General features: G+C 42.3%; 2 protein-coding genes and 1 long non-coding RNA gene across 5 annotated transcripts in view; 1 reads left to right on the plus strand and 2 right to left on the minus strand.

Annotated features, from left to right (window-relative positions):
* The first annotated feature begins 5,581 nt into the window (after window positions 1-5,581).
* The window catches only part of LOC6498777 (innexin shaking-B), a 78,976-nt gene continuing 62,072 nt past the window's right edge, over window positions 5,582-22,485 (plus strand). Inside the window, exon 1 of one of the 2 annotated variants that reach the window (XM_044717438.1) lies at window positions 5,582-7,498. In XM_044717438.1, the coding sequence (XP_044573373.1) occupies window positions 7,155-7,498 (344 nt within the window). In that variant the 5' untranslated portion in view covers window positions 5,582-7,154. The remainder of the gene's footprint in view (window positions 7,499-22,485) is intronic. The other variant, XM_032452224.2, reaches the window with a different exon arrangement.
* LOC6504375 (glycerol-3-phosphate acyltransferase 3) lies at window positions 8,489-12,587 on the minus strand. 2 transcript variants are annotated; one of them, XM_014903963.3, is made up of 2 exons: window positions 12,453-12,587; window positions 8,489-10,318 (listed from the first exon to the last, which is right to left on the minus strand). In XM_014903963.3, the coding sequence occupies exon 2, from the start codon at window positions 10,165-10,167 to the stop codon at window positions 8,845-8,847; it is 1,323 nt and encodes a 440-aa protein (XP_014759449.1). In that variant the 5' UTR covers window positions 10,168-10,318; window positions 12,453-12,587; the 3' UTR covers window positions 8,489-8,844. The 2 variants fall into 2 exon arrangements, with proteins under 2 accessions (XP_014759449.1, XP_001967094.1); XM_001967058.4 differs by having other exon boundaries at window positions 8,489-10,187; window positions 12,453-12,570.
* LOC26514978 overlaps window positions 20,913-22,485 on the minus strand; it is a 43,235-nt gene continuing 41,662 nt past the window's right edge. The window contains exon 4 of the long non-coding RNA XR_004310262.2: window positions 20,913-21,023. This is a non-coding gene — a long non-coding RNA (uncharacterized LOC26514978). The remainder of the gene's footprint in view (window positions 21,024-22,485) is intronic.

Below are 22,485 nucleotides of genomic sequence, written 5' to 3' on the forward strand. Positions count from 1 at the left end.
ATTTGATTAATTCAATATTTGCACTCTGGCCTCCATCCTTCCTTCTCCTTCCCTTCATCCCTTCAGTGGAGAACGTGCTTTGGCAAAAGTTATCCTTCCCAGAGTGTATGTTGTGTGTTGTATGTTGTGTGTGAATTTCCATGTTTTCCCTACCCCCCCCCAGGCCCCCAGGCCCCCCTCTGGAAATGTTTGTTTAGCTAATAAATTTTTGGGGGAGCAAAAGTAATCAAATAATTGCAGAATATACAGAAACATCCAAACATGAACTTGTTTTATTGCCATTTTATTTCATAAAATTTACGACCAACAGAAAGTTTGCTGCCACTACAACAGAATATCTATATATCTGGCAGATACACATGTACATATATCTGGCCAGAGTCAAAAAAATATACAAAAGAAAGTGCCCAAGATTTAGTACAAGTGGAAGCAGTTTGCTAAGAATAATAAACTCGAACAAAGAAGTACGAGTCTATCAGTCAAAAGTAGCGGAAATCATGTCGCTTTTCCAAAAGCCAACTTTATATTGATGACGGTAGCTTAGAGAGAGGGAGGGGGCAAGGACAACCCATCCTTTGGCAAATAAAAATCCTTAATAAGCCCACGATTGTCCTGACAAATCGCGGTTACTTTCAAGAGAATCTCTTTCAAGAGGAGGAGCTTCTTTATGATTCGCACTTTGTACTCTCCCTCTCTCGGAAAATGAGTTTCCCGCTCCAGTTACTCCTTCAGTTTCAGTTACTTTTTGGTTACAACTAACCTTTTTATAGGTAAAGTTTTTTAGAGGAAACGAGCACTAATGGACCATTATTCAGGAGAATGGTTATGCTTTTTAGGGAGTAGCTACAGATTTTTAAGAAATTACATGCAAGACTTGTGACTCATAAACGGGGAGGGGATTAGGGGTTACTTACATAGTTATGGGATGAAAAAGAGGCTAAAGGTTCTAGGGGTTATAGACTAGGGAGTTCTTCGATGAAGAGGCTAGTTTAGAGGACAGACTTAGGCTTAAAAGAGCTTCTTAGACCTTCCAAGGACTCTTCTATTTAAGATTAAGGGTTTTCCTATAATACCTATAATATAATATTTTTAAAAAATCAAGAGACTTGTGGACAGACGGACAGGGCTCTTAAAAAAGAGACTTTCACAGAGTTGTTTATGTTCTTCTTCAATTAAAATGATTTAATCATAAAGATAAGACCTTTTGCTTAAAAAAATACCAAAAAATATATAAAAAAACCAACTAACAAATAACAAACAAATAGCCCTTTCTGAATAAAAACTCGAAGCTCCAAGGCCCGTCAGCTAAGCTGCTTATAAACTGCATTTACCAACTACCCTAATGACATTTAGAGCTCTTGTAAAACAATAATACCACAACACCCCCTAAAAGTGTATAAAAAATACATTTTTTTGGTAAAAGCCTTCAAATTTTTTCCTTTTTCCACCGCCGCCGTCGACTTCTTTCCAATTCTGTTTGTGGTTCTGTGATGTCTGAAATTTCATTTTGTACGAAGCATGCATATCGAATTGCTTTTTTTTTAGGGTTAGGATTTTTGGGGCCAGGGTTGCCACCACCCCTTAAGCTTAGGCACTCTGTCAGCAATCCCTGCCTAACCACATTGTCACTTTTGTGTGCGTTTTACGTGCGGTTGATTGATGGATTCGCTTGTTTACCCGTCAGCCCGCAACAAGGATGTATTTTTTGGAAATGGAAACCAGGAAGAAAGCGTGGAGAAAGCATTTCCCTTTTTCTGGCCGAAGCAGCAGCAGATTTCCAAATAAGCCATAGTCAGCAGTAATCGTGATATATCATATAGCCGAACCGAGCAGCATGATATGGGTATTTTTCTGCCTCGATTTCATTTTTACTCTCAACCCTATCCTCGTTTTTTTTTTTTTTTTTTGGCTTTTTCCGACATTTTTCCCAACAGCTGACGCCGCGGGCCCTCTTGTCTTGGCCAAAAAAAATAAATTTTAAAGTCGGGCCAAGCCAAATGTAAATTGTGAATTCCAGAACCAGAACCAGAGCTCCAGAGCCTCTGAGAGGAGACATAAATCATAGCAATTCATTGCCCTCGAGCACACACGCACTCAGGGCCAATTGACGCCGAGACAAAGCGCTTCCTGATGGGGTTAAATTGGCCCAAGGATACCCTGGGGATACCCAAAAAGGACACACACACACACACACAGTCTCTGGGACACTGGTTTTTAAACAAAGCTCAAGGCGCTAAGTGACACCCCAAAAAAGTGTGTTTCATGCATTTAAATGGCATTTTTTGACTGGCACAGGAGGGCGAGCAGATCCTGTATTTAAATGTCACTTGTTTGCCAGGATAACTCGATGGTTTGTTTGGCAATTTTCTTTAGAAATTTTCTCTAATTGTTTTTGGCAAGAGATTCTCCGTTTTAATTGGCATTTTGGATGAATATTTGGAGATGTATTTCTAAACTTTAAACTCTTAACTATAAGATGCCAGTTACTATTACTATTACTATTTAAGAATCTTGTGGAATCTTTAATAATTTGCTTCTGGGCATGCCGCAATGATCTAATAAACTTGCCTGAATGCCTCCAGAATCCCATTTGGAAGCCCTTGTGCTCTCCAGCGTTTTGCTATTTTTTTTTTTTCCCAGCATTTTCATTTTCCCCAGCATTTCCCGTACTCCTCTATGCGTGTTCCTTGAATCTCATTACAATTGCAAAAGGAGAGAAGCCAAAGCCAGTGGCAGTCGGTAGTCGGTAGACGGTAGTGGCTCCTTGAGGCTAAGAATACGCATTTCATTTTCCAAGGAACCGAAGGGGCTTCAGGCTTCATACACATGTTTTTTGGGGGCTGGGTGGCTAGAGGCGGACGAAACTAGCCAAGAGGTGTAGAGCCAAGGGGCTCTGGGAGTCAGGGGGGGGGCTGGAAAACTCAGAAAAGCCATCTAAAAGTTAATTACAATTGCCTCTGCCAGCGCTGCTGCAACTTTAACTGCCGCAACGAGTTCGCATTAAGCAGAAACGAGCCGGGAAACAAAAAAAAAAAAAAATAGAGAGAAGCACGTGAAAAATAGTCAAGGATGTTGAAGGATCAGAAGAAGGGAATACCCTGGAAAAATGCCAAAGAAAAAAAAGATAAATTTGATTATTAAAAGATAGAATTTGGAGCTAAAGAAGGCTTCAAAAAAATCTTATAGGTAGTATCTGTATCTCTAGAATAGTATCTGTTTCTTTAAGATAGAACCTGTAAAATTTTAAAACAAATAACTCTAATTACAGGGTATTCAAATCCTTAAAAAAATAATACAAATAACACAGAAACACAGAAAAAAAAGTAAAAATAAAAATAAAATGAAACCAGAAATCCCATTTCGAAATAAAGTCCCAGGATTCCCAGGGACTTGAGAGTAACAGTCACTGTGGCAAGTAACACCAGGAGCAGTGGCAACTCTGGCAGTGGCAGTGGCAGTATCTAACTGCTGCAGTTTTCCGCCAAGAGTGCGGAGAGGGGGTAGCCCGTCGTATAAATATTAAAAAGAAAATCTGCTACATGGCTACGTGCGACGCATTTCAACGCAACCGAGCCGCGACCCAAGTGAACTCCCGCCCTTTTACACACTCACACACACACTCGCACACACACACACACAGTCTGGCGCTTAAAGGATACAAAGAAGGAGGTCGGTTGGGCAGAGAAGAAGAAGAAAACAAAAAAAAATGAAGAGAAATTTACTTTGACATATTTTTGTGCTTAGCAAAGCAAATACTTTCATTATTTTTGCTGTTGGGCACAAAAATTTCCCTCTCGCTTACATTCTCCCTCTGGCTTTTCAGTTTCAGCCCGTAATCACCCACATCGCACACCCATACACCCACCCATTGTGGTGGAAAAGTGTGTCGGGAAAAATCGGAGCAAAATCTGAGAAGCTGTATTTGAGTGGCTCTGAAAAAAAATCAGAAAAAAAAAATCACATTCTGTGGTCCACCACGCCCACAGTTCCAACTCCTGCTTGAGTGGAAAAATGTGGCCAATATCATGAGTCCTTCGTCCTTCGTCCTCCTTAAGGAATGACCCTAACGTGGACAGCCACGCCCCTTCCTCCCCAGCCCGCCGAAAAATATGCTTTGATTCTAGATAGGTCACGAAAAAAAAAACAAAAAAAGCAACAAAAAGTGTGGAAAATGGAAAGCAAAATCCCGATTAGAAAATTTCATATTTATCGATTATTATCGGAGGGAGGAGTAGGAGTAGGAGGTTTATCGTAAAAATTGTGATGCCAAGAAATTGAAGTCATTAATAATGCAAAGAAAACTAAAGAGCTGTGAGATGATGGGGTCAGCAAGCCTAAAAGTAGGCAGTCATTTTATTTATGAGAAATTTTTACCTCCAGAATAATTTTAAAACTAAACTCCCTATCACTCCTCTCTCTATTTCACTCTTAAAAGTTTTACAGCCTAAAAGTAGGCAACACATTTTAATCTAAAATTTACTCTAATTCCATTATATCACTCATAATATCCTTTTTCCCCCCCTCTCTCTCTCTTTGCAGTTTTTTTTTTATTTTTTTTTTTGGAAGAGACTTGCCTCCGAACTGCTGCCCCACGCATCACTCCCCCCAACACTCCACTCACGCCGCAGGACGAGCGAAGAAGAGCGCTATAACGCTCAGGACATAGACCTAAAATAGAGCAAGGACAAGAGAGAGACAGAGAGAGAGAAGGAGAGCAAGGACAACGGCAACAGATGTCGGATGAGTGGCGACGGTGAGTGATCGGATCGCGCGGCGGTAGGCGAGGCGAGGAAGGAGCGAAGGAGCCGAGCCGAAGGTGGCAGGGATTGGAGCCATGGATTGGACTCGGTGGCAAATGGCCAGAGAAAGAGCTGGCAACCCTGTCAGAACATGCAGCCCTGGATTGTATCGCAAGGATAGCGATTGTGAGACTCGGTGGTTGCCCATTTGATTCGATTCACGTAGGTTCTCAGTCCAATCAGTTAATCAAGTCAGTCAGTCAGTCAGTCAGTCAATCAGTCAATCAATCAGTCAGTCAGTCAGTCAGTCACCCACTCAATCAGTCAGTCTTGCCTCTCTGAGCTCGACTCTCGTTATTCCCATCATCAAAATAATATTAAATAATAAAAAGAAACACCCAAGAAACAAATCAAATCGACTTAGCGACATTATTGTAAATACAAATTCAGAACTAGTTCCATAAACAAATCCAACAAAAAAACAAAAATAATCAAAAAACTTCAAAAAAAAAGTGCAGTGTTTAGTGTTGAAAAACGGAGAAATATTGAAAACCAGCGAGGGAAGAATCGAGCGACTGAGAAGAGTCCACCAAGGTGAGAGGGCGGCCGGCCAAGGGCTGCCCTGAAGGATCCCCAAAAAATAAAAATATAAAAAAAAAAACAAAAAACAATAAACAACGAATCTCGATAAAAAAAAAAACAAAAAACAACTAAAAAGCAGAAGAACAAACAAACCAACAACAATAAACAGCATAACGCCCCAACACTGCCAATGCCATTGCCATTATCAAGAAAAACAACGTTCGTTCATCATCGTTCGTTTAGATTTGACACAAGTGAGTTTCATTTAATGATTAAGTAGTTACTTTCTATTCAAAATACTTGCTAAACTGTTTGTCTTTCAACTCTCTATGCCTAAGAGCCTAAAAGTAGACTCTATTGGATACTTTTAGTCTCTCAAATGGGAGTTTTGAGAAAGCATTTTGGAGATATTACATTCTTTTTAGTCTAAGTAGTAACTATATAGTTTTTAAAGTGTTTTTTCTAAGCTCTCCATAACTGACAGCTCAAAAGTGGGCTATATAAACTGTATAGCATACTTTTGGGAGCTGAAATGGGAGTTTTGAGAAAGCATTTTGGAGATTTGATATTATTTTAATGCAATAGCTTTAAGTGAGTCTCATGCGATAGTAGAAACTCTCAAACAGCTCTTTAAAGTGATTTTTCCTAGTTCTCCCCACTTGACAGCCCAAAAGCAGACTATATAAACTGTATAGCATAATTTTAGGCTTCAAAATAGGAGACTTGAAATGGCATTTTAAAGATTTTCCATTATTCTTCTTCAATAGCTTTAAGAATCTTGTAAATATCTACCAAACCTCCCACACAGACTATCTCTAGAGACATTTTTTTTAGCAAAGAAAGGGTTGGTCTTTGTATGTAAATAATTAAAATATATATTTCTCAACTCTCGACAATGCTCTCATTTCTATTGAATAGAAAATCTAAAGTCCTTGGCCTTCTGGGGACGGCAACTCATTAGAGCTCTCTGATCTGATTAGTGAATAGAGCGATTAGTGTTTAGTGTTTAGTGATTTGTGATTTGGCGACTAGCGTCAAGTGCCCATCCATCAGAGCTGCTTTCGATGAATCACTTAGCCGACAGCTGCCGCGAAATCAGACTCATTAGGCACTAGTACTAGTACTAGTACGAGTACTAGTGTCAGCAATGCAATCCATCAATTAGTTGTGCACTAATTGCAGTCTCCTCGCACGCCCTCCGTCCCAGTCCTTTTGCAAAAGCAATACATGAAGAGACAGACAGTTAGTTAGTCAGTCAGTCAGTCAGTCAGTTAGTCAGTTAGTCAGTTAGTCCCTCGTGTCCACTTTCAATCACTATCTGCAATCTGCAATCTGCAATCTGCAATCTGCCATCTGACAAATCAAATCTTATATGCAAAGCAGCCCAGAAACAGCGACAAGCAATTTGTTGAAACATTTGTGGCAACAAAACGCCATAGCCGTAGCCACTGCCACTTCCATTGCCATCATTGAGGAGGGAAGCACGCAAGTACCGAAGCACGTGAGGCAAACAATCGAATGTCCAGCCAGCCAGCCAGCAAAAAAATAATTAAACAAAGCAGAGCAGAGCAGTGCAGAGCAGCTAGTTGCGTGACCCGCTAGTTTTGCACAATAAACAGCGTAATTGCTCCATAACTCCATCTAAGAAGTCGCCAGCGAAGCCCTAACCGGAGTTGGAACGTTTACGGCAATTACAAATCACCCATAACCCGCCCTGAAGTGACTGACAGGCAGGCAGGCAGGTTAGTTAGTTAACCAAGAAGATTGGGAGGGTAGGAGGAGCAGTAGGAGGAGGACTGGCTAATTGGTAGTCCCTCCCCATCCGGTTTCCGGATGTATAAACCGGATTCGTTAACACGCCGCGGCAGCCTGAGATCCCTCCGCAGCGCCCCGCTCCTCAGCACGGTACTAGAGAGCACGCTCTCCCTAACTAGGATCCATCCGATCGCCTCCTTGGAGCTGCCCGGTCTCGACTATGCCGTCCATTCGCAGTCAGCCCTCGGCGTGGGCCTGGGCCATGCCCCGTGCACTTCGTTACGTAGCGGTTTAGCGGCGATCACAGCGGCATCCGCTTCAGCGGCCGGCGGCGTCTCACAATCCCAGAGCGCCCTCTTGGGGCGGTACGGACCCAACGCCTCCATACGTCACGGCGAGCGCAAGATTGTTCAGCCCAAACGGTAGGTTGTCTTTTCAAAAATCAAGTAGATAGCGATGTTAGATGGTATTAGTTATGAAAAGTGGTATTTTAACTTATATTTTAATAATTAAACTACAAAAGAGTGTCGGATTCACTTTTATAACTGTTATATGCGACTACGTAATGCGTAAAGTGTGCTTATGTAATCTATTTTAAAATTTTATTGCCCAATCACCTCCATTTGTCGAGTCTGAGGTCATGAAGTCCTTAAGGAATATATTTTTCATTCATTTTCTTGATTATTTTCCATCTTTATGGTACTTACGGTACGTAATTGGGGCAGTTCTTGCAGTTCTTACGAAATTCGCATTCTATTTCTCATTTCTAGGGAAAACTGCTACCTATTTGCAATTATAATATTTTTAAACATTTTTTATTCCAAAATTCTCTTATATAATGTTCTTTATTACAAATATTACCTATACGTAATGGAGTTTCATTCAAAACATGACTTTTACGTTATAAGAGTTCACTTTAATCACTACGTATACGTAATACGTAATTTATATACCGTATATGTTATAAGAGTTCATTTGAAACGTTATGTATACGTTATAAATGTTCATTTTATGTATTACGTATACGTAATGTGAGTTCATTTTGAGTCTTACGCTTCAACGTAAGCATCAGAGTTCATTTTCGAAGCATACGTAGTAGGAATTCATTTGAAATGCGACGTAAAAGGAGTTCTTTTGAGTTATACTTTATAATTTGTGGGATTTCGAGTCTCTTGGTAATATTACGTATACGTAATGTGAGCTCATTTTGAGTCTTACGCTTTGACGTAAGCCTAAGAGTTCATTTTTAAAGGCTACGTAGTACAGATTCATTTGAAAAGTGACGTAAAAGGAGTTTATTTGCATTATTCTTCATATTTTATAGAAATTATAAGCAATTCAAGTCTCTAGGTGATATTACGCATACGCCCGAGTGCCAGCAAGCCCCCCTTTTCTCAATAAAAACCATTATCTTTTGTTAACACTCTCTTGCCAATGAATGGCTTTTATTACACCTCTTTGCGATCTGTAGCCCTCGGAGGATGGCTTCCAGATTCTTGATTCCTCTCCGAGATTCCAGAGGTCGAGATGCAAAGTTGCAAGCTCCTAGTCTCTCCTAATAGTCCAGTTAATGGCTAGTTGGGTTGTTGGGTGCTGCCTATTGGGATGCCCTACGGATTCGCTAGAAATTTTTACAAAAGCAGGTGGAAAATGTTAGCAAACGGTTTTCGATTCTAAATAACGTTCTAAAGGGTCCTGGTTCTAATTAGAGGTCTTCATCCGGTTGGTCATCAAGATCAGGTTCTAGGTTAGAGTCTTCGCCTCGATTCTACTGCCAGTCCCGGACTGGAGCCTGCCGCTTGAGGTTCCCATCCCAGGGCAGATCCTCGATGTTCGCCTGAGCGGCAATGGCGGCCTTGACGCGATTGGAGAAGTCCACGGGAGTCTCGTCGACCCGACGCCGGAGGGCCGGCATGTACCAGACATCGCAGCAGATGCACCAGGAACTGACCACCATCAGCATGTAGCGGAGCATCGAGTAGCGGGTACTGTCCCAGAAGGCCTCCCCGAACCGCCGGTCGTAGCGGATGGCCACCGGATAGACGATGTCGCTGACGGCGAAGCTGCCCTTCTTGAACTGCATGACGGCCGTGTTGTTGATGCAGGTGCCCTCCGGGAACAGGAGGATGGGCGGACGGTCCTTGTTCGTCCCATGGAGCCGGAGTACCAGACCGAGGGCCTCACGATCCCCCAACTCCTGGCGATCGAACCACATGTGGGGTGAGACTCTAGAGAGGGCGCGTTGGAGGACGCCCAGGATGCCGTCGTGCTTCTGGCCGGTGAGGGAGTAGTGGGCATCGCACATGAGCACCAGGACGTCCAGGGGACTGGTGTGATTGCACACACAGATGCCCATGGTGGGCCGGTTCTGGACGTTGTGGAAGCGCTGGATCATCGGCAGACAGGAGGCCGTGATCCGGAAGCACTGTCGCAGCACCAGCTCCACCAGTTTCCTCTTGAAGGACCACTCCGGCAGCTGCCCCAGCACCGCTGTCACCACACTGATCATCAGGAGGCAGCCCCAGCAGGCGATCGTTCTCATGGGCAGCATCAGGACATACCGGATGATCCAGCCGATGAGCCAGGCGATCCTTAGCTGCCAGTTGAGGTAGCGCTTGCGCTGGCGAAGATTGCGGGTGAGGAGATTCCATTCCCCAGCCGGGGCGGGGGCGGCCACGAACCGAGGGGTCACCTCGTCCTCCAGGACGAGACTGAGGCCCGCGGACAGGACGTCGCAGCACTGTTCCATGCGGCAGTTGAAGCGGTTTTTGATGGGCGGCGAGAGTAGATCGTTGATATCTCCGCCATCGCCGCCCCGGAAATCGAGGTAGTTGCGCCGGAATGGCTTGCGACCATTAAGGGATAGCTCCTGCTCCTCCTTGTCCTCCTTGTCCTTGTCCTCCTGCTCCTTGACGAACCGAAAATCCAAACCAAGACGTTCCATCTCCTCGCGTACACGCTTCTGGCGAGTAACCTCCAGCTGGTGGGCTATCCAGGCGAAGAGGCGCTCCAGCAGATAGAGATAGAGCCACTGCATCCAGAAGAAGCCGAACCACGAAGCCACAACCATGATGGCCAGATGGAAGAGCATAGCCTCCGTCGTTATGGTGTCTTAAAAATTGTCTCAAAATATATACTCTTTTTTCAATGTGGGTGGGGGATTGAAAACGTGTCTGATGTTGTGGGCCTAACACCGAAAGTAATACTGAGCTCCGGTCCCAGATCCCAGATCCGAAGTGTGCCTAAGGGAGGACACGAAAGGAAAGGGTTACTAGATGAGGGGTTAAGGGTTAAGGTTTAGGGTTCAGATTTTAAATACAAAAAAAATAGAGTCAAGGCTAAAGTGTTGAGGGTTTTTCCCAGACGGCCTAGCCTTCAAGGATCTGTGCTCTCTCAAGGACCTGCCTGCCACAAAAACTCCTCAATTAAAGTCCTAATTCAATTCTCTTGCCTTCCAAAAAGGAGCCTTTTTTTTGCGAGGACGAAAAAAATAAATAAAAATAATAAGGACTTGAAGGAAACTTTGCCGTCTTGGCCCATTTTGTTTTTTGGTTTGGCAATAATTCAATTATGCCATAACAAGGCCGCAAAATGTTTGCCAGGACTTCCCTGCTCCTCCTCGTCCTTGTCCTTGTCTGACTTCCTCTCTTGACTTAACCCTTTTTTTTTTTTTTTTTGAACAGAAAACCCTTTTTTTTGCCCCCGCAGACTGGCCCGAAATCACTTAAAAACCACAAAAACTTCTGGCTTTGTTAATTCGTTAATTAAATGGGACTACCCCTCCCCCCCTCCCCCCCTCCCCACCCTCTTTAAGGATTACGCAATAAGCAATGATGATGATGATGACGAGGAGGAGGAGGAGGAGGAGGAATGGAAGTGGGAGGAGTAGGACTTCCTGGTGCTCCATTGATTACATTGGCAGGATCTGCTTAGGCTCTCCTGGGCTGTTGCCAATCTTATGGCAACTGCTTATCAAATGGCAGCCACCACCTCCTCCCCCGCCTCCTCCCCCCATCCCCCCTCCCCCCTAGAACCACCCCAAACGACAGCAACAACTCATTTAGGCTCTGGCCCGGCCCTTAATTAGCATAGAATGTGTTTTAAAAAGCCACTTGAGCTAAACATTCAAAACACCTACAGGGCAGCAGCCCCCTCCCCCCTCTTCCTACCTGCCAGGTGGGCGGGAGGGATTTTCCTCTTTTCCACTTTTCCACCAACAACAACAACAACAACAACAACAACAAGAGCCATAGCGACAACGACAACGACCTTAGGCTCTTCTGCCACAGAGTCTAAGCCCTGCCCCAGTCTCTTTCTGCCCCACTCTCCCTGTCTCTTTCTACGCCTCCGTGGCACAGTTATTTCTAAAAAAAAAAAAAAAGAATTAAGGAGGTTTAGTGACTCTCAGGAGGGGCGGGGGGGTAGTTCTTATAGAGGGGATTACCAACAAATACCCGTCGTTTTTCATTAAAATTTATTAAAAAGTTTAGGGATTGATTGGTGTTTTTTTAAGAAATAATTAAGAAAATAAAGATTAAGATTTAGCGGCGATTAAAAAATAAATAACTAAGCAACTATGCTGGGATTAAATAGTTAATTTTTTAAAATTTATTCATAAATTCAGAATTTTGAAATTTTTGTGTTTTAATTTTGGAAAATTTAAGGAAGAAAAGTGGCAGTTAAAAAAAAATAACTAAGCAACTAAGCAGAAGGAATTAGAATTTTGGAAAAAATTTAAAATATATGTAGAGTATATAGTTTCTTAGTGTTAAGTTAAAAAATAAATACAAAAATAGGCTTTGAAAAATGAGTCTTTAAGGAAAAAATTAGGCTGAGTTTAGGCTTTTAAACTTAAAAAATTCTTAAAAAAAAACTTAAAAACTAAAAACTAAAAGTTAAAAACTAAAAGAGTAAGCCCGTGTCTAAGTCGACTGCGGCAGAGGCAGAGACCGAAGCAGAGGCAGCAGCAGCAGCAGAGCGGGGGGCAGCACGTGACGCTCAAGTGTTGGGATAAGCATTTCCGCTCTTCAAACGCAACGCGAAAAAAAAGCGCCACCCCCAGCACCCCACCCCCACCGGCAGCACCCCAAGCACCCCTGCCCCTCCCCCCCACTAGTCGCTGGTGACAAAGCGGCTGTTGTCGCGGGGCTGTATGGGTGGTGGGTGGTGTGTGGTGGGTGGGGGGGAAATGAGGAAGCACAAAATGAAATTGTGACGCTGTCGCTGTGTGCCACGCCCCCGTGACGATGCGCAGTCACGCCCACCTGCCATTCAAAAGTAATTTAGCGTTTAAAAAACATTTTTCTGCCTGACTTTTAAAAAGTAGCGCGTAATGTGTAGCAGGGAGGGGGGAGGGGGGGGGGCGTGGTAACTCACCTGGTGGCTATAGCCACGTTCCGAATTCGATGTCGTCGTCTGTCTGATACGGACGACTCTTATTTTTGTTGTAGGCTGTTCGGTTGGAAAGAGAAAACTGACTGCCAGCCACCGAAGCTAACCGAATTTCTCTTTATTGACTTTGACATTTCGCCGCCCGGCTACGTGATTGTGCGTGTTTTTTTTTGCTCCCATACATGTATGTATGTAGTACTAGGGGAGGGGGGCAAGTACATCAAGGGGTAATCGGGCCAGGAGTGGGAGGCCTAAGAGCGGGGAAAATGCTTATGGAAGTGGCGCTTAGATTATGAAAAGCTCAAGCTCAACGCACAGATAATGAGATTAGGGAAGTTGTTGGCACTTGAGTCTAAAAATAAAAAAAGACTGCTTATAATAATAATAATAATAATAATAATGGCGGCCAGGGCTAAGGGTTTTAAAACAAAAGTCAATTATTCAAGAAATGGGAGACTCTTTCAAGCGAGAGTGAATTTGGCAAGCACTCTTCTCTTTTAATCTCTGCCATCAAGAGGGGGGAGTTGAGCTCTCATCGAAGCCCTCTCCCTTTCCAAGGGCAAGATCCGCTTAAGGCAGCCCTCTTGCTTTCTCTATTTGGCCAGAGAGCCATCTTCCTTTCCCAAGACAAGATCCATTCATATTCCACCTTGTGGTCGCACTTTAACACCAGGGCAGAGTAATGGAGCATCGGCTCCCACCTATGCCCTCTCCCTTTCTAAGTGCAAGATCCGCTTAAGCCTTAAGGCCACCCTCTTGCTTTCTCTTTTTGGCCTGAGTGCCATCTTACTTTCCATAGACAAGATCCACATATTCACTTCATGTCCTCTCACTTCCTCTTCCAGGCCAGAGTAATGGAGCACCCGCTCTCACCTAATTGCCCTCCCAGTGCACGATCCATTCATATCCCCCCTTGGCCCCTACTCACACCCACCATTGCTCTTGCACTCTATGGCTCTGCCCGCCAGATCCTCTCCCGCTCATGGCGGCTCAGAGCGGCATGGCGGCTTCTTCTTTTGCGCTTTCCTTCCCATTTCTCTCGTGCCAGTATTACGCAATAGACGTGCCTTGAAACCGCGTGTGATTTTTAGTGAATTTTTTTGTATTTTGCGGCAGAAAAAGTAAAAACTATTAGTGACTAATTAGTGCAACTATTAGCCAACACGTTAAACTATTTAATTAGTGTCTTAAAGTGGTATTTCCCCCAAATATTCAGCCCAAAAATTGCAATGGAAAAGTGCACGGGGGGTGCTCCATCCAGTGTGCGTGTGAGTGAGTGCGGTGGTGTGTGTGCGGCATGTATGGCCCGAGGAGTCTCAAGTGGAAAGTACAGTTTATTAGGAGCAGCAATTACCTGAAAAAAAAAATTATTTTAAAATAATATTAAAGGAAATATATATGAATGAAAAACATCAAATGGAAAGGAAATTTTATGTAAGTTTCTTTACTTTTTATTTCATTTTAAAAATATAAAAAATATATTTTTTTTATAAAAATTTTTATAAATATATGAATGTATATTTCAATATAAAAAATATAAAATCAACAAAGGGATATCTTATATAAAGTGATAATTTTAATTATTTTATAAAATACATGTCCGTTAGTCCGCTTTACCGTTCTTTCTCCACAATATCGAGAGGAAGAAACGGCCAGAAATATGTTCCAGGATCCATTTTGGAAAAAACTCTTCCACTTTCATCTCTCCACTTTCCACTTCATTCCCGACATTACCTGCTCTCATCCATGCTGGCCCACACTCTCTCTCTCTCCGCCCTCTCACGGTGGCCAAAAGCGGACAAAGCGATAGAGTACAAAAACAGTTATTTTGCGATTTTATTCTCGAGTTCTCCTATTTCTTTTTTCAATCAAGGATTAGGACAATTGTGATTTATTTTCTTTTCAATCACCTTTTTTTCAACCGGCAGATTTTTGATAGGCTTTTCCTCGGCGATCTTCATATCTCTCCCAATTCTTGTCCGATTTTTGAGCGGGTGGTTTTAATCGAATTGTACATAGATCGATTTTCCATCATTCTGAATCAAAATCTGGATGAGAAATATTTTTTAAATTCCAATTTAATTCAGCAATTCCTTTTTAAAATACGGTCCACCCTTTTGGAGTAAGTCCACCTTAATTAGATGGCAGCCATATTCCTCTTCTTCCCCTTCGCTACTCCTCTCGCTCTGCTCCTCTCCTTCATTTTCTTTTTGGGGCTCTCCATTTGCAAAAATTTCAATGTGCGGATCGCGTCCACCATTTTGAAGAGTCTCCATCTCAAATGGAACACTCAAAGCTGGAGCACTCTCCCCATAGAGTGCTGGAGTGTTGGTTCTCTCCCCCTAGCGCTGCTCCTCTCGCGCTGCTCATCTCTTTCATTTTCTTTTGCGGCCCTTCCATTTCCAAAAAAGTCAAAGTGCGGATCGCCGCCGGGACTGGCTACGCCAGTCATAATTTAGACTTTCAATGAAACAGTTCAACTCGAAAGAAACCCCGGGACTTTTCAAAATTAAATTTTTTAATTTTGACATGATGAATTAAAATTTTAAAAAAATATGATAATTGCTAACAAATTTTTAAAGTTTTTTTTCAATTATAGTTCTTTTTCTTTTATAATTTAACAAAGAAAATTAAAGTATTTTTTCCTTACACATTTTTTTAAAATCTCTTTAACGAATTTAAAGCATAAATATTTCCTAGTCTCACATTTTACTTGCCTACTTTTAAGGGCCCCTTGAAATTAAAAAGAATTATAGAATGCATTTTTTGTTCGCATATAATACTTTTAATAAATATTTAATAATTATAATTGAAATATAATTTTACATTCGAAAATGGGCCACCCTGTTGGAGATTGTCCACCCCAAAAAGCTGGAGCACTCTCTAGTTTTGGTTCTCTCCCGCTGACCTATCGAGTGCTTTTCTCAAGCTCTGATCCTCTCAAACTGCTTCTCTCGCACTGCTTCTCAAGCTTTGCTCCACTCTTTCTGCTCCTCTAGCACATCTCCTCTAGCACTGCTTCTCAAGCTCTGCTCCTCTCTTTTGTTTTCTATTTTCCAGGGGCCCTTCCAATTCCAAAAAAGTCAAAGTGCGGATCACCGCCGGGACTGGCTACGCCAGTCATAATTTAGACTTTCAATGAAACAGTTCAACTCGGAAGAAACCCCGGGACCTTTTGAAATTAAATTTTTTAATTTTGAAATGATCAATTAAAAAAAATTATCTCTAAAATTTGAATTCTTGGCTTTTTTCTCTTGAGAAAAAAAATTAATAAACTATAAATAAAATTCTTTTATATTTTTAAAAAATATTTAAATTGTTCAAAAGAAGATATTCTTCAGTGGAACCCAGTTCAGGCAGGTCTTTAGGGAAAAAAGTAGTAATCGAAGGTAAAATAAGGAAATAAGGGATCAGAACTAGGATGTCTAGTTGGAAGAGCCAGACTCTTGGAACAGTCCGTTGGAGCCCTGCAAGAAAATCTTCAAGCGAGTAGAGAAGAGGAGTCTCACGACTGAGATTCCCACTTAAAAAAATAATTGAAATAAAAGTAAAATAAAATAAAACAAGAAAGTAGAACTTCAAAATTGCAGAAAGTGAATGAGAAAAGGAGCTGAAGCCCAAGCTATAACGATTGCAAGTCGGGAGAGTTTCAAATAAAAAATAATTAATAAATAAATAAGCAAAGAAGCACAGGAATAAAAAATAAAAGGAAATAAGAGACCAAACTGGTACCTCAAGCAAGTTCTTTTGAGGCTCCAAAGTATTTAGAAATAAAATAAAAAATAAATAAGAAAAGCAGCTGAACTCGTGAGAGCTGAGTTAGAATTAGAGACCAAGTTTATTAATTATTAAATATTAATAATTATTAATAAATAAAATGAAAATAAAAATAAATAGGGAAGAGTGAAAAGCTAACTGCTTGGGGAGCAGTTTGCTAATGGCTTGGAAAGGTCCGAGGGCCTCCTTTTATACTGTTTTTGGGCCAAAATCGAGGCCTACTATCTCCGATAGACAAACGATAGGCAGAATGCAGTTATCGATTGCAACATTCAGGTGGCAACACTGCCCTTAGATGCATCCCTGGCACCCAGCTGTCATAGTGGCTTCAAAATGCTTAGGAAAAGTGCAAGAAACTCAAAAGGATAGAAGATTATAAGAAGGAAGCACCTCCTCCTCGAGTACCGGGTATAAGTATTACCTCCTAGACTGTTTTAATGTTTCCAGAAGAAGTTCTCCCCTCTGGGATTAATTACCCCGATGAGACAAAGTAAATAGCTCGGATGCAGGCCTCTCAAGTCCTGGGGCCCTCATTTCCCAGACATTAGCATAATTTTTGGTAATTATATTCCCAAGTTTCCCCCTCCCCCCCCCACACACTTCCTCTTAACCCACTCTCTCTCCACTTCCCAAAAACAAATCAAAAAACCGAAAAAAAATGTATAATTTTCTTGTGATTTTTATCCTCGTGGCTGGAAGGAAAGTTTTTTGGGAAAGCGAGTTAATTAAAAAAGTGTTGCCGCTTGACCCTCGAGTTGGTAAGAAGGGGGGTGGGGGAGGGGGAGGGTGTTTAGTGGGGGGAAATCCCTTTGAAAAGTGCGCCCGCATTTTCCATAATTGGTTTATGCCGTTTAGCCGGCTTGTTTACATTTGCATGAAGGGGGAAGGGGATAGGGGGATAGAACAGGGTCAGGACTAAGAAGAGCTCCTAGAAGCAGGACTAGGACATGGAACAAGACAAGAACTAAGGAGTAAGGAGCAAGGACTAAGGACCTAGAACCTAAAAACCCAGAAATCAAAATTCTACAAATGTGATTTATAATTCTTCCTCTCTCCATTTTATTAATTAGTCCTTTCTAATTAGAGGGGATAAGGGGGTGGTCATCGAGTCATTATTTAATACAAAAGTACAGCCAACCACCCCCTCTTTCCCTGTGTCTCTGAATTTTTGATAAATTATTTCCGTTTGATGGGCGGCTACGTGACGAAAGTTGTCAGACGTTCAGTTCCTGGGCTATCCCGGCATGTCCTGGAGTGCCATGTCCTTCGGGGGATAACCTCGAAAATTTGTGGATTATTTTTGATTTGCGGCGAAAGTTTGGCAATCATCCGTCCTAGTCCTTAGTGCTCCGCTTATTTGCGGCAATTAATCAATTTGGTCACAACTCGGGCTAAGTGATGAAGATTTATCAAAAGGGGGCAGTTGAGGGTACTGGCCACGCCCATTTATATAGAGGCTTAAAGCGGCATTAAATTCGAAAATGGGAAATGGGAGAAATGGAATTTGGGGGAAAAGAGGCGGCCAGCCGAGCACTCAACGTTCATTGAACCACACATTTTGACTTTTGCGTCTGGACGCACATGAAAAGCCCTTGGAAAATGGTCGAATTAAGTTGGCAAGAGCAGGTGGGGGAAGGGAGGGACAGGCAGGACCTCGCAGGAGCCATCAGTAGGGGGGTGCTGGCATTTATTTTGACTAAGAACCGACAAACTGCAGTCGTAATAAGTGGCATTTGGAAGGGAAGTCGCACTGGGAAATGCTCTTCTTTAAAAGAAGCGACTAAAAATAGTTTAAAAGATATATTTTTAATAATTATTAATATTAATAATAAAAATAAATTAAAAATATATATTTTAAAGACAAAGTCATCTTAGAGTCAAAACTAATACGAAAAAAAGGGGCTATTATGGCTTCTAACTACCTTATATCTTAAAAATAAATAATTAAATCCTTTTTTTAATTAAATATATATATTTAAAAAAAAAGTATCCTTCAACTGCAACATCCCAACCGACTTGTCCCTTCCTCCCTTCCTCCTGCGTGGAGATTCAAAGCTACAATCGCTGAAAATGTTGAACATAAATCTTTAAAGAATGTTAACGCCGCCAGCAATTGATGGGTTTTGGAGGACGAGGGCGAGGGCGAGGGCGTCAGGTGGGAGAGGGAGTGGGAGTGGCAAAGTGAAGAGCATCAGGATATACTGCCTCTCGTCCTGTCCGCCCCTCCACCAATCCGCCCTTCATTTTCCAGCCAACCATTTTTCTGCCGGCTGCATTTTTCGACTTTTTTTTTTAAGCGCCTCCTTGGCGGGGTTCAATGCACTCAAAAAAAAAAAATATATATATATATATAGTTGGGAGTGGGGTGGAGAGTGGGAGGCAGTGGCTCGGGGCTGGGGGGTGGGGAGAGGGGAGAGGGCGGTGAAGCCAGTCAGACGATGACGATGACGACGAGTCGTTCAACATGTTTACGTTTTGAGCCGCGCTTTTTGGGGCTTGTCAACACCACACTGCAAGAAAAAGCTAAGGAGAATAAAAAGAAAATTAAAATATAATTTTTTTTTTAAAGAAAAGAGATCAAAATCCATTTTGTTTATATTTCAGTTGAAATAATCCTCTCTTTTTCTATTTTTTGAGAAAAAAAAACATTTAAAATCAAGTTTTTGAATTTTGAACTCATTTTCTCCAAGTGCAGCTCCTTGCCAGCTTTCTCTGGCAACTTATTACTGAAAATTCCCGTCTGCCAGGCCAGAAGGACTAGGTATCCTGGCACAATTTCTTAGGTGCAAAAAGTTGCACTTCACCTGACGTGGATTCCAGGGCGGAATGGGTGGTTCTATAGATGGTTCTATGGGTGGTTCGATGGGTGGTTCCATAGATGGTTCAATGGGTGGTTCGTGCTAAGTGAAGTGTAGGCGCAAAGGCGAAACACGCGAAACTTGTCGGAGCAATGTAATAAATTTGGAAAACGTCCAAACGCTCGACCCATAACGAATGGCCAGCCCAATGCGCATGGACATGGTGGAAGAGCCACCACCACCCGATCACCCAGCCACCCAAACCACCCAGCCACTGCACCACCACTGAGCCACTGCAGCAGCGCCGCCTTGTTAGGCCGTTGCAATAAGTCTTTTATGGCTTAGAGAGCCAGTGAACGGCGAACGGGAGCTGCAAACTTTTATCATTAAAGTTGAAAGGTAAAATTCGGCCATAAAAACAAAAAACGGGAGAAGGGAAGGGGAGCAGCAGAAGCCAGAAAAATCAAATAGGAAAAAAGGAAAATGAAATTCAAGGGGCAAGTTGAAGGAAAAACTCGCGAAACGTGACTCACAAAATCCGCTCACGTGACCGAGTCAATAAAGTGTTCGAGAGATTCGCGAGTAAATGAATTTTCTCTAACTTTCTCGCAGTTCGTGATGCATCTTAACAGTTAGCTGGCTCTGTTTTTCTCGACTATGCAACACTGGTTGGGGGCAGTTTTTAAGATAACAGTATTTCAATACTAGTGGCTCTTACTAATTAGTGTTTAGAGATTATTCAAATATCTATCAATTATCATCCATAACTGGATTTTATTTTGAGGTTTCTGTGGTTCTTTTTTAGGATTGCTTTCATATTAATTACCCAACACTGGTTGTATTTATGCCTAAAAGATAAAATCAACACTGCTAATATCTAGCATCTATAGATTTTCCTAAATATCAACCATAATTAAGATCTTTTTGGGGTCTTTTAGGCTCTTCTATTTGAAATCTCTGTTGGTTATTGTTTCTAAATAACCTTTCCAACACTATTTTGGAAAATTTTAAATTCCTAATCCGATAACCATGACCTCCCGCCGCCCCTCAAGCCTGAAACTTGACTTTGCCATTTGGCCAGCACTTTCCCGGCTTTTCCTCGGAAAAGTACTGCCAGTTCCAGCGCCAGTGTGCCATTGGCAGTGCCAGGAAGCAAAATCTAAAATCGCACGTAGGTGTTATTGCATTTTCCGCCACTTCCAACCCCTTCCCCTCTCCAACCCTTGCCACCTTTATTTCATTTCATTTCCTGCCATTTGCAATTTTCCATTTCGCCAGAGCTCCAACTGCACATTTTATTGATTTCGAATGCCATATTTTTTGAGGAATTTGAAGGATGGGTTTTGGGTTCTGGGTTATGGGTTCTGGGAGGTATTATTACAGGTTCTATTCTGTGTGGGTGGTCTCTGGTCTCTGGCCTCCAGTCTCTCCTGGCCGCTTTTTCGGCAATTTGTTAATTGTATTTCATATGCAAGCGTCGCATGCATTGCAAATTTTATTAGCTCGGCTGGCAATGCAAATAGCTGCCATGCGAGGAGTGTCCTGGATGGCGGAACAATAAATTGAAACATAAATGGAAATGGAAATCAACTCAAATATGCATGGCATGTAAATAAAGTGAAGCGTATCGATGCCTTCAAGGGCTGGCGAGCCGAGAGCCGAGAGCCGAGAGCCTGTTCCTTCCCAACCACCTCTCCCTGTTAAATATTTTTGCATAGTTACTGCTTCTTCTCGCTTGACTGACAGCCTTGGGCGCAAAGTGTTCCCAGGCTATGGATTTGATTTCAAAGGAGAGTTGTTCTTCCCTTCTTCTTGATTAGAAATCTACATTTTGGCTGCAGTTCCCAGAAAATAAGGAGATAGGCTTGTTTAAACTTTATGTTTTTATTGAAAAGTTAAGGTTTCTGTTACAATTTTTTAGGTTTTTTATTTTTAAAGATATTTAAAGCCAGAGTTGAACCTCAAGTCTTGGGTTTAGGAGCTGAAATGAGAAGAGTAAGAGACTTGTATTAGTTTTCGTCATAAATTCTTTAAAGAAAAAGGCTTATTTTAAACTTAGATCTAAAGATTTCTTATAAAAATCAGGGAATAATTATAATTGACAATTAATCCTTTCACCATCAGCCTCAATTAGCTTAAGAGGCAAGGACTTAAAGTGGGAATTGCTTACACTTCCCATCCTTTCATCCTTCCATCCTTCCTTCCTATTTGCATTCAAAAAATATTACTTGCAAAGCAAACTTACAGAGAAAGAGAAGGGAAAAGAATAAAATAAGTAAGGGGAATGGGGATGGGGGGCGAAGTGAAAAGAAAACCAAACAAAAGTACACACAAAAGTTAAGCTACAAGAAACAGTGGGGGCTGAAAATATATGCACATGTAGTAGTAGTAACAGTACCACTACCAGTAACAGTACCAGTGGCAGTGGCAGTGGGAGTGGCAGTATATCTGCAAATATTTTCTTACGCTTGTGTGGCATGTAGCATGTAGCATGTAGGCGTGTAAATACCAGCTCGCACATGTGTGCATTACTTGGTCCTGCAGTCCTGAAGACAGCGGCTTGAATAGTAATTTTCAAAAAGGATATAGGAAGAGAGAGGGAGAGAGAGAGAGAGGGGGAGATAGAGAGAGTAAAATATAAATAAAAAAAAAACAAGAGACTCTTCAAAATCAAATTCCCTAGCTCTATTTCGCTTGAAAAGTCGTTGAAATTTTTTATAGCATACTTTTTTGCGGCCCACTCCTCGCAAATATGAAAAGTTTGCTTCTCTCCCTTTCTTTCATTTTTCCCTTTCTTGCTCTTGCTGTTGTTGTTGTTTTTGTTGTTGTTGTTGTTGAAATATTAATAACAAAGAAGAATTTAAACTTTCAATGAAGAGGGCTGGCTCCCCCTCCCCCGTCACCATCCACATATTGTATTTGTAAACAAATATGGAAATGGCTGCCGCTGTTTGTGCCCTTTGAGGAGAACTCACTTCACTCGCCGCCAGCTGCGAAATCTGAATGACCAGCAGGTGGTGGGCGGAGCGGGGGCAGGGTGGCAGGCTGGCAGGTCCTGTAACATCAGCATAAATGCCAAGTGGGAAACTCGTCCTTGCACTTTACACTTTTCGGCTCTTTAAAGGGATTAGAGGACTGCTGCAAAATAATGAACAAATATTGTGTTTTTTTTAAAAAAGGGAGATTTTTCAAGTCACAGGACCAGAGGCTACAGGAGCTACAGGCTAGGGGCTACAGGGTACAGGAGCTACAGGATGCAGGAACCGGCTACAGGCTCCTGGGACCGGGCTACAGGCTCCTGGATCCGGCTACAGGCTCCTGGAACCGGCTACAGGCTCCTGGGACCGGGCTACAGGCTCCTGGATCCGGCTACAGGCTCCTGGATCCGGCTACAGGCTCCTGGAACCGGGCTACAGGCTCCTGGATCCGGCTACAGGCTCCTG

The sequence above is a fragment of the Drosophila ananassae genome, chromosome XR (genome assembly GCF_017639315.1).
Source record: "Drosophila ananassae strain 14024-0371.13 chromosome XR, ASM1763931v2, whole genome shotgun sequence".
Classification (NCBI taxonomy): domain Eukaryota; kingdom Metazoa; phylum Arthropoda; class Insecta; order Diptera; family Drosophilidae; genus Drosophila; species Drosophila ananassae.